This window comes from Colius striatus, chromosome 2 (genome assembly GCF_028858725.1).
Source record: "Colius striatus isolate bColStr4 chromosome 2, bColStr4.1.hap1, whole genome shotgun sequence".
Taxonomy (NCBI): Eukaryota; Metazoa; Chordata; class Aves; order Coliiformes; family Coliidae; genus Colius; species Colius striatus.
Genome location: NC_084760.1, coordinates 41,552,160 through 41,565,351, shown reverse-complemented (window position 1 = coordinate 41,565,351; position 13,192 = coordinate 41,552,160). Strand labels below are relative to the sequence as shown.

At 42.0% G+C, this 13,192-nt stretch overlaps 1 protein-coding gene across 1 annotated transcript; it reads left to right on the top strand.

Moving 5' to 3' along the window:
- Positions 1 to 4,809: 4,809 nt before the first annotated feature.
- Positions 4,810 to 12,565, top strand: ENPP4 (ectonucleotide pyrophosphatase/phosphodiesterase 4). The gene is made up of 4 exons (XM_061989943.1): positions 4,810 to 4,886; positions 6,776 to 7,640; positions 8,581 to 8,751; positions 11,335 to 12,565. The coding sequence occupies exons 2-4, from the start codon at positions 6,818 to 6,820 to the stop codon at positions 11,697 to 11,699; spliced, it is 1,359 nt and encodes a 452-aa protein (XP_061845927.1). The 5' UTR covers positions 4,810 to 4,886; positions 6,776 to 6,817; the 3' UTR covers positions 11,700 to 12,565.
- Positions 12,566 to 13,192: the final 627 nt, after the last annotated feature.

The following is a 13,192-nucleotide window of genomic DNA, read 5'->3' as shown; positions in this document are numbered from 1 at the left end:
TAAATACCTGGATGAAATCACCCACAAACAAACTTTCTCACATCGTTTTCAGCCTCAGCTTTCACTTATATGGTTGGCAGTGCCTCACTTCTGCACAGTTCACAAAGAGTAATGCTTTCTTCACTGCCAATCCCACACTAAACAATGTGAGGAAAAGACCTTCGTCCCATGTTCACATCTTTTAATAAGTCTCTTTTAATAAGTGTTGGGCACTTTTCTATTTCAGCTCTGTGCTCTCTGCAAGAATGAGACTTCAGTTCCTCTACCCAGTTATTCCCACAGTCATGAACACCCACAGACCAGTGTAACAGAAACAGATGGAAACAAGAAGCTCTCTTTAGAGATCTGAGCATCTGCAGCTCCCCAAAGCTGTTCAAAATGGGAATGGTTTGGTGAGAAAGAGGAACAAGACTGTGTGGCAGCATCCTGCTCTGCTCTAACTGATGGTCACCTTTTGACACCTAAGAAGATTATTGGAACCACGCTGCTATGAGGTGCTAGCTTACAAAGGCCAAGGAGCTGCACAGGTATGCTGAAAACTTTATCCATATTCTGCATGTGCATAACTTGTTTGTCTTCTGACATACAGGCTTCAGCCCAGTTTCATATCAACTGTTGACATGCATAGCTATAGCAGTTTCTGTATTCTATTTAAAACATACTAAGCAAAACAATACACAGAGAAAAAACATTTCAGAAGACAGCTGTTTGTTACAAGGCTTTGATCATTGCACCATTTCACACAGGAATCAGGACACCCTTGAAGCAGGCCTCCAGGAATTCAACACTGACCTGGGTTCTGCAGTCTTGAGGAGCTGGCTCACAAATTCAGGACCCCGCTGTAATAACAGTGATTTACCTCCATACAGGTTTTGCTTTGCTATTGACACAACAGAAAAGGCATATTTAAAGCCAATTCATCAGTAAATTTGACTCTGGGTAAGAGAGATGCCTCTCTACTTGGAACTAGACAAAAAAAAGAAAATTATTTTGCACAGAACAGTCAACTCTCATGTTATCAACAGCTTTTAGTTGTTAAAAATACAGTAGTCAACATCAACAGACATTTCAAAACCTGCTTTACCTGCTGCAGAGCCTAAACAATTATTCCTGACTGGAATGTTTCAAAACCCTTAATTTGTGGTTTTCCAGTTCCTTTTACAAAATTTTCCTTGGTTTGCTCTCCAACTCCATGGTTGGAACTTCCATTAGAACACCTGAGTGCCTAAGGAATATTGACTTTTTTATTTGCCCAATCAAATATTTCTGTTTACCTTTAAACTCTGGCATCATTTCAACAGCCTCGTTTACCTGTGAAATGAAGCAACCTTAGCCCAGCAACCTGGCTTCAAGCTTGTTTACAGTGGAGGCTCTAGTCACTGCTCTGTATCACTCTGTCATGCAGCCTCAGGGATACCATTCCACAGAAGGAGCTCTGTTGTGTCTACAGACTCCTTATGAGCCTGTTCTTCAGATTAAAGGGGTACTAAAAGCTCCAAGTCTAACAGAATTTCCTAGCTGTCAGTTACCTAGTTCTTTTATGGTTTTATGAAACGTCTTCCTATTTTTTAATTCATCTCAACTATATAAAGATGCATCAAAACACAGTAAATGACAGATTAAAAAGCTACTGAGCAAAAATGATCATGGAGATATCTGACACATGGATAAATAAAGAAAAAAAAGGAAAAATATAGTAAAATGTTTCTCTTTCAATGTTCAGTTATTTTAACTGTAATTAATAAAGATGTCCTGCTTTTCCTTAAGAAAGTACTTAAGTATCTGAAATATTCAGGTGCAACATCTAATTTTCACCTGAATAAACAGGGAGTCGCTTCCCCTCCACAGCACTGCCAACAGGAGAGTATAGTTTGCCATCTAGAAATGAAACGTTTTACTCAACCTAGCCACGTACTGAGAGGATTGGAGGTTGCCTGCCCTTTACTTCCTCCCATTCACTAAATTCCACTGACACAAACCAAGGTGGGCAATGGTTCTCGAGCTGCAAATTTGCAATTCTACTACAGTGGTAACTGTACTGCTACTGACAGGATGTAGTTTGGGCAGTATGTAGAGAAAATAGAGAGAGAGATTAAGACAAGAAAAGGTAAGTATCTTGATATTTCCCAGTCTTACTGAAGTACACACAAAAGTTACCCATTTCTTGTAGGCAATGGAAGCAAGTGGTGTATTAAACACGCAGCATCTGTTCGCTGGCCCAGCTCAAAGGCAGGGCTCGTATGGTATGCTGCCTTTATGGTAGGTCAAACCACACACAGTATGTTACCTCTCATGCGCTCAAGAACAGCTCAACACTGAGAGTAGGTTTCAAAGCACACAGGTAAGGGTAAACAAGGGATTACTCACACCTCTTAGGACCAAGTAGCTGAGTAAGTATGTTGTCAAACTAGGTTAACAAAAGAGCTTCAATGCTTAAAATTTTCATCTCAGCATAAAGCTTTTAACAAGACCTCAGTCATAATTTGGTGAAATTGTCAAAAAGATTGCACCTGTTACACACTCCTTTGACCTCTAATTCACTCCGTATAATAAATATTTTGAAGGAAATACAATACAGTCTTAAGGAAATACAACAGGGTCATAAAGGACATTTCTCCACCTATACAACTGTCATGTGCATATTTACAAAACTGAATGAGTGCAACCAAAAAAAAAAAAAAAGACAAAAAGCCCTTGAGTTGAACTTGGCATAACACATGGATAGCTGAAGGAAGTCTTATCTAGCTCACGTGGATTTTTTTTCTATTTTACAATCCTGGCCTTTGTCATACCTCCTACATTCCATAAATCAAGGTGAATCAGAGGCCTGTCACTTTATTCAGCTTATTTTGCTGTGAGGGTGATGGAGCACTGACACAGGCTGCTCAGGGAGGGTGTGGAGTCTCCTTCCTTGGGGGGTCTTCAAGATCCGCCTGGACACGTTCCTATGCAACCTGATCTAGGTTGACCTGCTTCTGCAGGGAGGTTGGACTAGATGATCTCTAAAGGTCCCTTCCAACCCCTAACATTCTACAATTCTATGAGTCTATCATACTACATCTTTAGAGCCACTCCACAGCTACCATGCACAGGTAGCACAACCTGCCAAACCCATGCATATACAAAAGCCGTTAGAAAGAAATAAACTTGAATCCATGCAGCATTCAGAATAAACATGCTAGCAGGATACATAGAATGGAATTCAGATCCTCTAAAGACAACCACAAAGCTATAAACGTGATTTTTTTTCTCCATTTTTATTATGAAACTTAAAATGGAGTGATTTCTTCTCTGTGCTAATAAAGGACACTTATTTTCTCTATTTACATAGAGCTGATTCCATTGTTATTCAGCACTAGTAACTTAGCAGCTTTTGCAGAATTACCAGTCCAGTCTCATTAGAAAAAGGAAAACCAAGGGAACATAAACTATTTGCTTTAACTTATGAACCAAATTTACAGCAGGACCCAAAATAGACCTCAGTCCAGCATACCACACACTACCTTCCTAAAAGCAGCAGTGGCAGAGTACTTACATGCAACAACACATTCACAATCTCCTGCACATATCTGAAGTTTTAGAGTAAACACATGCTGTTGCAAGATATAAGGAGGGATTTCTTTACTGAAAGGGTTGTCAGGCATTAGAAGGGGCTGCCCAGGGAGGTGCTGGAGTCACCGTTCCTGGAGGTGTTTAAGAGATGGTTGGATGTTGCACAGAGTGAAACGGTCCAGTAGTTGATAGGGCTGGGACAAAGGCTGGAGTCGATTATCTTAAAGGTCTCATTCAGCTGAAATGATTCTACGATTCTAAATACTACAGTCAACTTTCAGAGATGAGGCCAAAAGGGAACAGGAGTCACAGGGAACAGGTTTGTAGTCACAAACACCATTGTCTTGCAAAGGCCACAGTATGAGGCTTCTTCAACACTTCCAAAGAAGACAGGTGACAGGCATCCTGGGGAAATAACACAATGACTATCAGTAACACACCCTGTCACCCCCTCGCCTAACCTCAGTGTCCTCCCGCTGCTGTGGGGCTCCCGCAGACCCAGCAAACAGCCTGTATCCAAAACAAGTTCTGATCCCTTTCCAGCAGGCCTCACCATCCAACTTGGGGGCCAACGTACGCACAACCCAGCCTAGGGAGGCTAACATGGTTCTCATGAAAACCTTTGCTCCCCTGCAACCTGCCATGTCTCCTTGCCTGTGACAGCTACCTCCCACAGCCCCTGTGAGCCCTGCTACCTTCAGCTCCCAATAGCCTTGCTCTCCTCAGCTCCCCATGGCACCCTACAGCCCCTCTCTGCTCAGTCCCTCTCAGCTCCACTTAGACCCCCTCACCTCCGCCTGACTCCCCTCAAATTCACCTCTCTTCAGCCTCTCTACAGCCCTCTTCACCTCAGCCCCCCTCAGCCTCCCATGGCTTCCTACAGCCCTCCTCAGCCTCCCATGGCTCCCTACTGTTCCCCTCGTCTCATTTCCCCTCATCCTCCCACCGCTTCATACAGTTCCCCTCATTCCCTCCGGGCTCTCCGTGTCCCTCTCCTCTCAGCGTCCCGCACTCCGCCGCAGCAGGAGCAGCCCTCACGGGGCCGCTGCCCCATCCTATCCCCACGTCTCACAGCGCGACGCCCACTCCGCCGAAGCCAATCGAAGCATCCGCCAGCGGACCCTCAGCCAATCGTATCCAGCGGAGGCCGCCCCGCGGCCCCCCTCGGCTCCGGCCCGGGCCCCGCTCGCTCCGCCGCCGCCGACGGCAGTTGGGGCCGCGCGGGTGGCGTGTGCGCACGCGCTACGTCCGCTTCCCCCCTCCCGCCCCTCACCGCAGCTGCCAGCCACCTCTAGCGCCGCCCGCGCTTTCACCGGCCGGAGCGGGCCCTCACGGTGGGGTCGTGGCGGAACTGTGGCGGGCAGCGGGGAGGGGGCAGCGGCAAAGGGCGGGGAGGGAGGGAGGTGTCCTGCGAGGGGAAGCCGTGGTGCCTGGTGCTGTCTCGGTGCAGCCCGGCTCCGGGCCGCGGCGCCGCTTACCCTGCCGCCGCAGCCGTCCATGCTCAGGCTCCGCACCGCCGGGTGGCCGCGTCTCCGCCCCCCGTCGGTTTTAGGTGAAGGGAAGAAAGTGTTGGTGGAGCTGCCGTCGAAGCCCCCACGGACGCGGCCGGTCCTTGTGAAGGGCAGCCGGACCCTCGGGGGCCGGCCCAGTACAAACCGAGAAGTTTGTAATGGCAACGCAGCATCTTGCTGTAAGCCGCTGAAAGCCGGATAAATAGTTTCTTAGTGAAAGGAGCAAATAGAGGCTTGAAAATCCGGCTAGGAGGTGGAGAGGGCAGGAGCGGAGACCTCTCGTGCTGGTAGTTTTTATAGTTGGCTGAGATCTACTGCGTAACAACAGAAAGCTGTAGGATCTTTGGAGCTTTTCGGAGCTGTCACTGTGATGTTCTGTCTTACTGCTTGTGAAAAACTCCGGTTCTGCTTTTCAAAGCACCTGACAACATGAAATGCGTGATTCTCTGATCCGTTGGTCATCTTATTTCTTGTTTTCTTTTCCCTCTGCTTTTTAAAAGGGCTGTATGTTACAAGTCCTCTGTATTAGGAGGTACCTTCGTGCTGGTTTTGACAGTCCTTTCTTTTAACATTTGTATCTTCAAAGAAATTTTAACTATTGGTTGTGAGTGGGATGGTTTCCTGTGTTTTGAATTCGTCTTACTGATAAACATTAAAGCTCCTTAGACTTTTAAAGTAATACACTTACAGCTTAAAAGAGTTTGGGGGGAAAGAACAGTTGAGATAAGCCAGAAGATATTACTGCAGTTAGGAAGGTACTTGCTGTTTCTCCTAGAATCACCCTCGTTTATGCAACACAGATAACGATGAATTTGGTGGAGCGGGGCTGCTCTTGAGAAGTAATTACACTGTCTGACAATATTGCAGAAGTTTTTGTGAAACCTGGGGTTTCACTTCCTCTTCTTTTAAAGGCTTATAGAATAATTCCTGAGCAAAGTCATATATAATAAGTTTATGGGGGGAAAAAATAGCTTACAAATCATACCTTGCATTCATAATAGTCATGAATTCCTTGGTGACAAATACTTGTTTCATAGCTAAGGTTACTAATGACTGAATTTTTTAATTTATTTTTTTTAATAAATGGGTTTAAATACTGTTACAGTACACATACAACAGCCTAGAAAGAAAACAACTGTCCGTTCCACCTGGAAAGTGAGCAGTGAATAAAAAGGAATGTCAAAAGACTCCAAAGTCTTCCAGGAACTTTAGAAAGTGGAAACTGTGGAAAAGTAAAGGTGGGATGAAGAAGAAAAATTGTAACTACAGTAGAAAACAAACTTCTGGTCTGAACAGTGATGTATAAGCAGGATTTAGAGCTGCACAGGGCTCTTAAATGTGGAGCAGGAATTGTTCAGGTGCTTGAGCTTAAATATGAGAAAAAATACCAATTGTCTGTCTTAGGATTTAGAATTGTAGTAAGACACAGAATGACAGCATAATTGTTTAAAAGAGAGAAAACAATTCTTCCTTTCATTCAGTCCATTAAAAAAAAAAAAATCTCATTAGTTTGTTTTAATGTATGAGTAACTTGGATAGTATATAGAAAATTCTGAAGTCAGTAGGGAAATACACTGTTGACTTCAGTGGTTGTTTAGACGGATTCTTTTGCAGTTAACCCCTGTAAGGAAAGTATGCATAATGTGTAGCCTCTAAACTGATTCTAGTACAATTATTTTGTGTTACATGCTGTCTCTTTTTAAATTTTTCAGGTGTACCTGATTACCTGCTGGAAATACTTTGAAGTATCGACAATGAACTCGATGTTAATGTTCTTTTTTTCTGGAATAGTTGCCAGTTGCGCTCACTCTTCAAGTGATTCGGTGTCCAGGTTACTCCTTGTGTCCTTTGATGGCTTCAGGGCTGATTACTTGGAAACCTATAAACTTCCTCACCTTCAGAAGTTCATTGAGGATGGTGTGCTTGTCAAAGAAGTTATAAATACTTTTATCACCAAGACTTTCCCAAACCATTATACCATCGTGACAGGTTTATATGAAGAAAGCCACGGCATTGTTGCTAATGACATGTATGATCCAGACGCCAAGAAAAAGTTTTCACAGTTCAACGATTCAGATCCCTTTTGGTGGAATGAAGCGGTTCCAATTTGGGTAACAAATCAACAGCAGGGAAATGGAACAAGTGCTGCTGCAATGTGGCCTGGTACCGATGTAAAAATTAACAATATGACCCCTCAATTCTTTATGAAGTATAACTTTTCAGTAAGGTTTGAGGAGAGAGTGGAGAAAATTGTTGGGTGGCTGAACAGCTCTAATCCAGTCGTCAATTTTGCTATATTATACTGGGAAGAACCGGATGCAAGCGGGCACAGGTATGGACCACATGACACTGAGAACATGCGCAAAGTATTAGAAGAAGTGGATAATCACATTGGTTTCCTCACTAATAAATTGAAGGCATTAGGTTTCTGGGACACTCTTAATATCATAATAACAAGCGATCACGGAATGGCCTCCTGTTCTCCAAAGAAGCTGATAATCCTGGATGACTGCATCAGTCGGGATAATTATACTCTGATAGACAAGAGTCCAGTTGCTGCAGTGCTGCCAAGGCAAAGTATGTTTTGGGATTTTTTAAAGTCATACACTGAGAATTAAATCTTGTTTATCACTACAAGTAGTACACACTATGGTAGACTGTTAACATCTTTTGCAAAACCACTGTAGTTTATATTGCAGAACTTGGGCATTATTGAATCAGTAAGTTTAGCAGTATTTGTTTATTTAGAAATTACGTTGTTTTGGTAATTGATGGGCCAAGCAGAGTTTCTTGTCCAGTTGTTATGAGTGGTAAAGATGGTCCTGGTACAGCTCGTTGAGAAAGCAGGTAGGCAGTTAGTATGCCTGCTGTCTTGTTGCTGGCTTAGTCTAAATGATCGTAAATCATAGTGAGCAGGAAATAAACCCTCATGTTTTTTTCAGAATAAAAAAATGTCATTGTCTAAAACTCTTAAGTAAAAATCTAAAACCTATTTTGATCACTTTACTACTTCTGTTTCTGTGAATGAATCTTCAGTTTTCATACTGTGAATTCACTTTTTTCTGTCTTGGATTAGTTATTAACAAGCATGTCATAAGTCACGACACTGCTGGCCTCAGCTGCCATAACTGTATGCAGACTGAAGAAATTCTAATGAACAAAATGAGTTACACAGTAACAAAATTCAGTACTTACTGCTGTGCATAAAATATTGGTTAGTTTGGTGTATGTTTCCTTTCTCTTGATTTTGCTTCTTAGATTTTGCCTTCCTCCCCAGCAAAACCAGAGGGTAAGTCCAATTAGGGGTCCAAAGCCACAACTATGAGGTGTGTGATTTTAAAATGAGAACAAATTTGTGGTGTTTCATTAGGGACATAAAAAAAAAGATACTTTTCTGTGTGCCTTTTATAAAGTAATTATCTTAAAAAAAAAGTATCTTAGATTTTAATGGCAGATAATTGCAGTGAACAAGACGTGTAATTTCCAGCTGTTTCACATGGAGTTTTTTTCTTGGCAGACAGGAGAGACGTGTATAACTTACTGAAAAAATGCCACAGCCACATGAAAGTATATCTCAAAGAAGAAATTCCAGACAGATTTCATTATCGTGACAATAAGAGAATTCAACCCATAATTCTGGTTGCAGATGAAGGCTGGACAATTGTACAGAATGAGTCACTTTCAAAATGTAAGTGTGTTTTCCTCAGTTGTGCTCTTGGTACCTTGTGTTGGTAAACTGTCATGTTTTTACTCCAACCATGTGTAGGATGGTCCTAGTTTAGTGAGTCCTGGCACTGTGCATCTTTAGGAACAACTCAGCATTTTCTAGAGTATTCTCAGTCTGAGCCTGCAGTGTTTTAATAGATGAGGAAGAGATGGAGGATATTCTCTTGGCTAAAACACTTTGTAGCCTGAGCTTCACTTTGAAGAGTTATCTTAGGTGAGTTAGCAGTCTGTCTCGAGCTTCCACCAGAGTGTGGTTTAACTATTTTTTGTATATAAAACAGTGAAGACCGCAAGACACAACAGGGAATGTTGCAGTACATATACTAGGAGACAAAAATTAATGGCAGAAAATAGTAAAAATAATAGGAACACAACAATAATGGTCAAAGAAGCCAGAGTTCTTCCTGTCAGGAGCATCAAAGAGCATGCTTGAAAGACAAAAACCAGACCAGATGTTACTTCACACAGTGCATTGCTATACTTTCTGCTAGATGGAATGAATGTCAAGTTCCATACATCTGTGTATATATGTGTGTGTATATGAATATATTTCCACGTATTTCACATGCAGAGGTTCTTTCTGGCAGACAAAAGAGGTGTGAAAGACTTACTGAAAAAAAATGCAGCAGCCGCTTGACATCTGTCTCATAGAAAAAATTCCTGACAGGTGTCATGAGAGAATTCAACCCATAACTCCAGTCTGCAGACAAAGGCTGTTTGTGTGTGTGTGTGTTTATATAAATACATTTATGTGTGTATTCAGAAAGTGATTAGACAAATTCTTGGAAGAAACATCCATTCATAGAAATTGAATAGAAAGGTATCATCTTCCAGGAAGTTTCCGAGCAGCCAGCTTGGGGCTGGGTGGTGCATCAGGGCTGACACCAGTGGGTACTTCTCAGACTCCTCGTTAGAACATCAGAGACAGGATGCTGGGTGGTGTAAACTCCTGGTTTCACCCAGTTTTGCTGTTCTCACTGTCTGCCCTTTGCAAACTTAAGTTCAGATTTTCTCATGGTTTCTACAAAAGTACTGCTTTTAATGTCAGATGTGTCCATATTTTAATTTTCCCACAGATTGGCTACAATCATCTTCAAACTGAAAATTCTTAGCCACACATTCTCTAATAGTGATCTCTTTCATGTTTATGGTTAGACCCAATTTCATGTACCTAAAAATAGTTAATAAGTGTATATTTACAAGTAACAGCATCAGTTGAAGTGAATCACTTTTCAAAACAATTTTAATTAGCCAAGACTTCCCAGAAAAAGACAGAGCATGTTTTAGCTTAAAAGGTTATTTCTGGAATTATTGTACTTGTTTTCATGGACAATTGTACTAAAGTGGAGTACCTTTAGTACTCATAGCAGTGTTAGCTCACATCAGCCCTCCTCCTTCAGAGGTGAAAGGTTAGAAACTTTATTAGAGAGAGGGCTTGGAACATCTATCTTCATAGAATCATAGTATGGTAGGGACTGGAAGGGACTTTAAGAGATCATCTAGTCCAACCGCCCCAACCCCCCGCCACCCCCACAGAAGCAGGTCAAAACAAGCAAGTAGTAGAAGGAAAAAGAAATGTAATCAAGAAACATAGAACTGCATTAAACAAGGAAGATGTGGTGCAGTAGCATCTTTTTGGTAACAAACATAATGGTAGAAAACATTACAAAGGAATATTGGAAGTATAACAAAACGGTGAGTGTGACCTAATCAATAGGAATCTTGACATTTCACATCAGAAACTTGAATGACAGCCAAGGAGACAGTTCTCAGGGAGACTCATGAAACAGTTTCTAAGAAATGAGCTCAAAACTTAAATGCAGTCCCTCAAATACTGTGCCATGTGTGCCATGAGAAATTTTTGGCATCTTGGATGGACTTTTCAGGCATGTTATTAGGAAATTTGACTGTGGCTGCTTTTTAGCTGTCTCTGTTCCACCAAAAGTCAGAGTATTTCTTAAAAATCTACCAAATGTGTGGTGTCCTCATAGCCACAAACGTGTTACATGCCTGTCACAGGTTGACTGTTGTTTGGTTCTGACTATATGGGTGTCCCTTCCCCTGGAGTACCTAATCTGATAAGCAAGATTTGAGAGTACTTGATGTACTGAAACTAAAGGCTATCAAGGGAAGGTGATTGGCTTTTAAGAATTAAAGTGTCTGCTTTGCAAGAAGGAGATATCTTTCCAAAATCTGAGAAGAACAAATTTGCAATTCCAGCCCCTGGCTCACTGTGGAGTGTCATCATCCTTTTCATCTCTGGCATGAGGAGTGGGAAGGGGAAAACTGAACACGTTGATGATTGAAAAGAAAAGAGATAATGGTGGGGGGACTGTGGTTGAAGACCTTTATGGGAAAAGGTTTCCAGGGGTTGGGGAAGAGGGAAAGAACTCTGGGTTCCTTCAGTGTTTGATCCCACAGCCGCTTTTATGTCCTGCTTTAGTCCCTGGTTAAAATGTGTGCCTTCTGGGAGTAGGGGAGAGATAGGGAGGTGAATACTCTCCATGCAAACAGAAACTCTGATGTTAACTCTTTATTTCTGCAGTGGGTGACCATGGCTATGACAACGCTCTGCCAAGCATGCATCCCTTCCTGGCTGCTCGTGGACCTGCCTTTCATCGGGGCTACAAGCAGAGCACGCTCAACAATGTCGATATTTACCCGATGATGTGCCACATCCTGGGCCTGACACCACGGCCCCACAATGGCACTTTCAGTAACACCAAGTGCTTGCTTGCTGACCAGTGGTGCATAAATCTTCCAGAAGCTATTGGGATAGTTATTGGGGCTTTTATAGTACTGACTGCTTTCACCTGCGTTATAGTCTTCTCAAAGAATAGAGTGGCTCCCCCACAGCCATTTTCCCGCCTTCAGTTAGAATACGACGATGACGATCCTTTAATTGGATAGCACGCGAGGAGCTGAGCCTCTCTTGCCAAGGAGGGATTGCAGGAAGAGAGGATGAACTTGCACTGGATGGCATTCTTTGATGCACTTTAAGTTATCTGTATAACATACTGTACAGCCAGATCTCGCTAACTTGTTTGTGTGTGCTACCTGACTAGTAGTCCCATAAAAATACATTTCAGAAAAAAATGGTCAATGGGTGGCTTTCTGCTGGAAGAGATGGTTAACAAAATAAGGACACTTAGTTTTTCCTTCAAGCCTTTCAGCACTTTCAAAATGAACCTAGCCAGGATAGACTTAAGTGAATGTCATAATTTGTAATTCTTTTATTATTATTAATTAAATTAACGTTGACTTCTTTGGTATTCTACCTGGATTGGAAAGAAGATTCTATTTTTTGTATGAGAGATAAAAGTTAGTTCTGTTTGGACAGTATATTCTGATTTGTTCCAAAATTTGGGGATAAAAGGTGCAGAGAGGATCCTACTTTTATTTCCACCCTAAGTCAGCAATATGACAAGTAACTGGTGAGAAGGAAAATGGAAGCTGGTGAGGACAGAATTGGTGCATATAACTTCTATTCGAGCAATAAAGCTGCAGTTCAGCAGTTACAACACTGGGCAGACGGCTCTGACATTTCTAGATGTGGCTGTGGACGACTTAGTGCCACCATTCCTTCACTCAGAGAGTTGGAATGGTACTGCTTGCTTATCTCAAGGATATCAATTTAATCTAAGAATCTTTGGATTGCTCAGTTTAATGGGCTATAGTAGTAAAATTACTGCTTCTAAACTCTGTGAAAAGCTTTTTCAGGTGTAAACTTTGCTGAAGTTGTATTTATAATAAAGGCGGTTCTGCCCTGTGTTCCAGCTGAGAGTTCTTTTTTGAAGGCTGCTATGTGCTAAAAGGTAACAACTGAAAGTTTGACATGTAATTATCAAGCAAGGATTCCAAACTCTTTATTGTAAACCCTGAAAATTCAAAGAGGAAAAAAACCCCCAAACCGTGGGGTTTAAAATCTGTTATCTGTAGTCTCTAAGTTGTACAGGTGTAAAGTTCTGGTGCAGATCAGTGCTAACTGTTCCCGTCACTGGATCCCGTCTTGATTTCTTGTTAATGGTCAAGTCTAGTAACTTGCCATTTAAAAAACAGTAATTCGGTTTAGAAAGCCATGGTAGTACCTTATCTTTTTAGTAAGAATAAATTGTTAATGCTAACCCAAAAAGAGAAATATAGTCCTTTTCCTACAAGTCTGATGGTTTTATGAACCAATAATTTGAAGTGAAACCTGAGGTACCTGGTAGCATGTAACGGTGTTTCTTGTCCAGAAGCTCAAATTCAGTGCAATTTGCTATTAGCCACTGACTGCCTTTCAGTGATCCAGCTGGGAGTGTGGACTTTGGAGGGAAGGGTTACGTTTAACTGCCAACTGAAAAATATACATTTAAGTTTTTAAAATGACATGTGGAAGTTTTACTAAATTGTGTCTTCCTCTC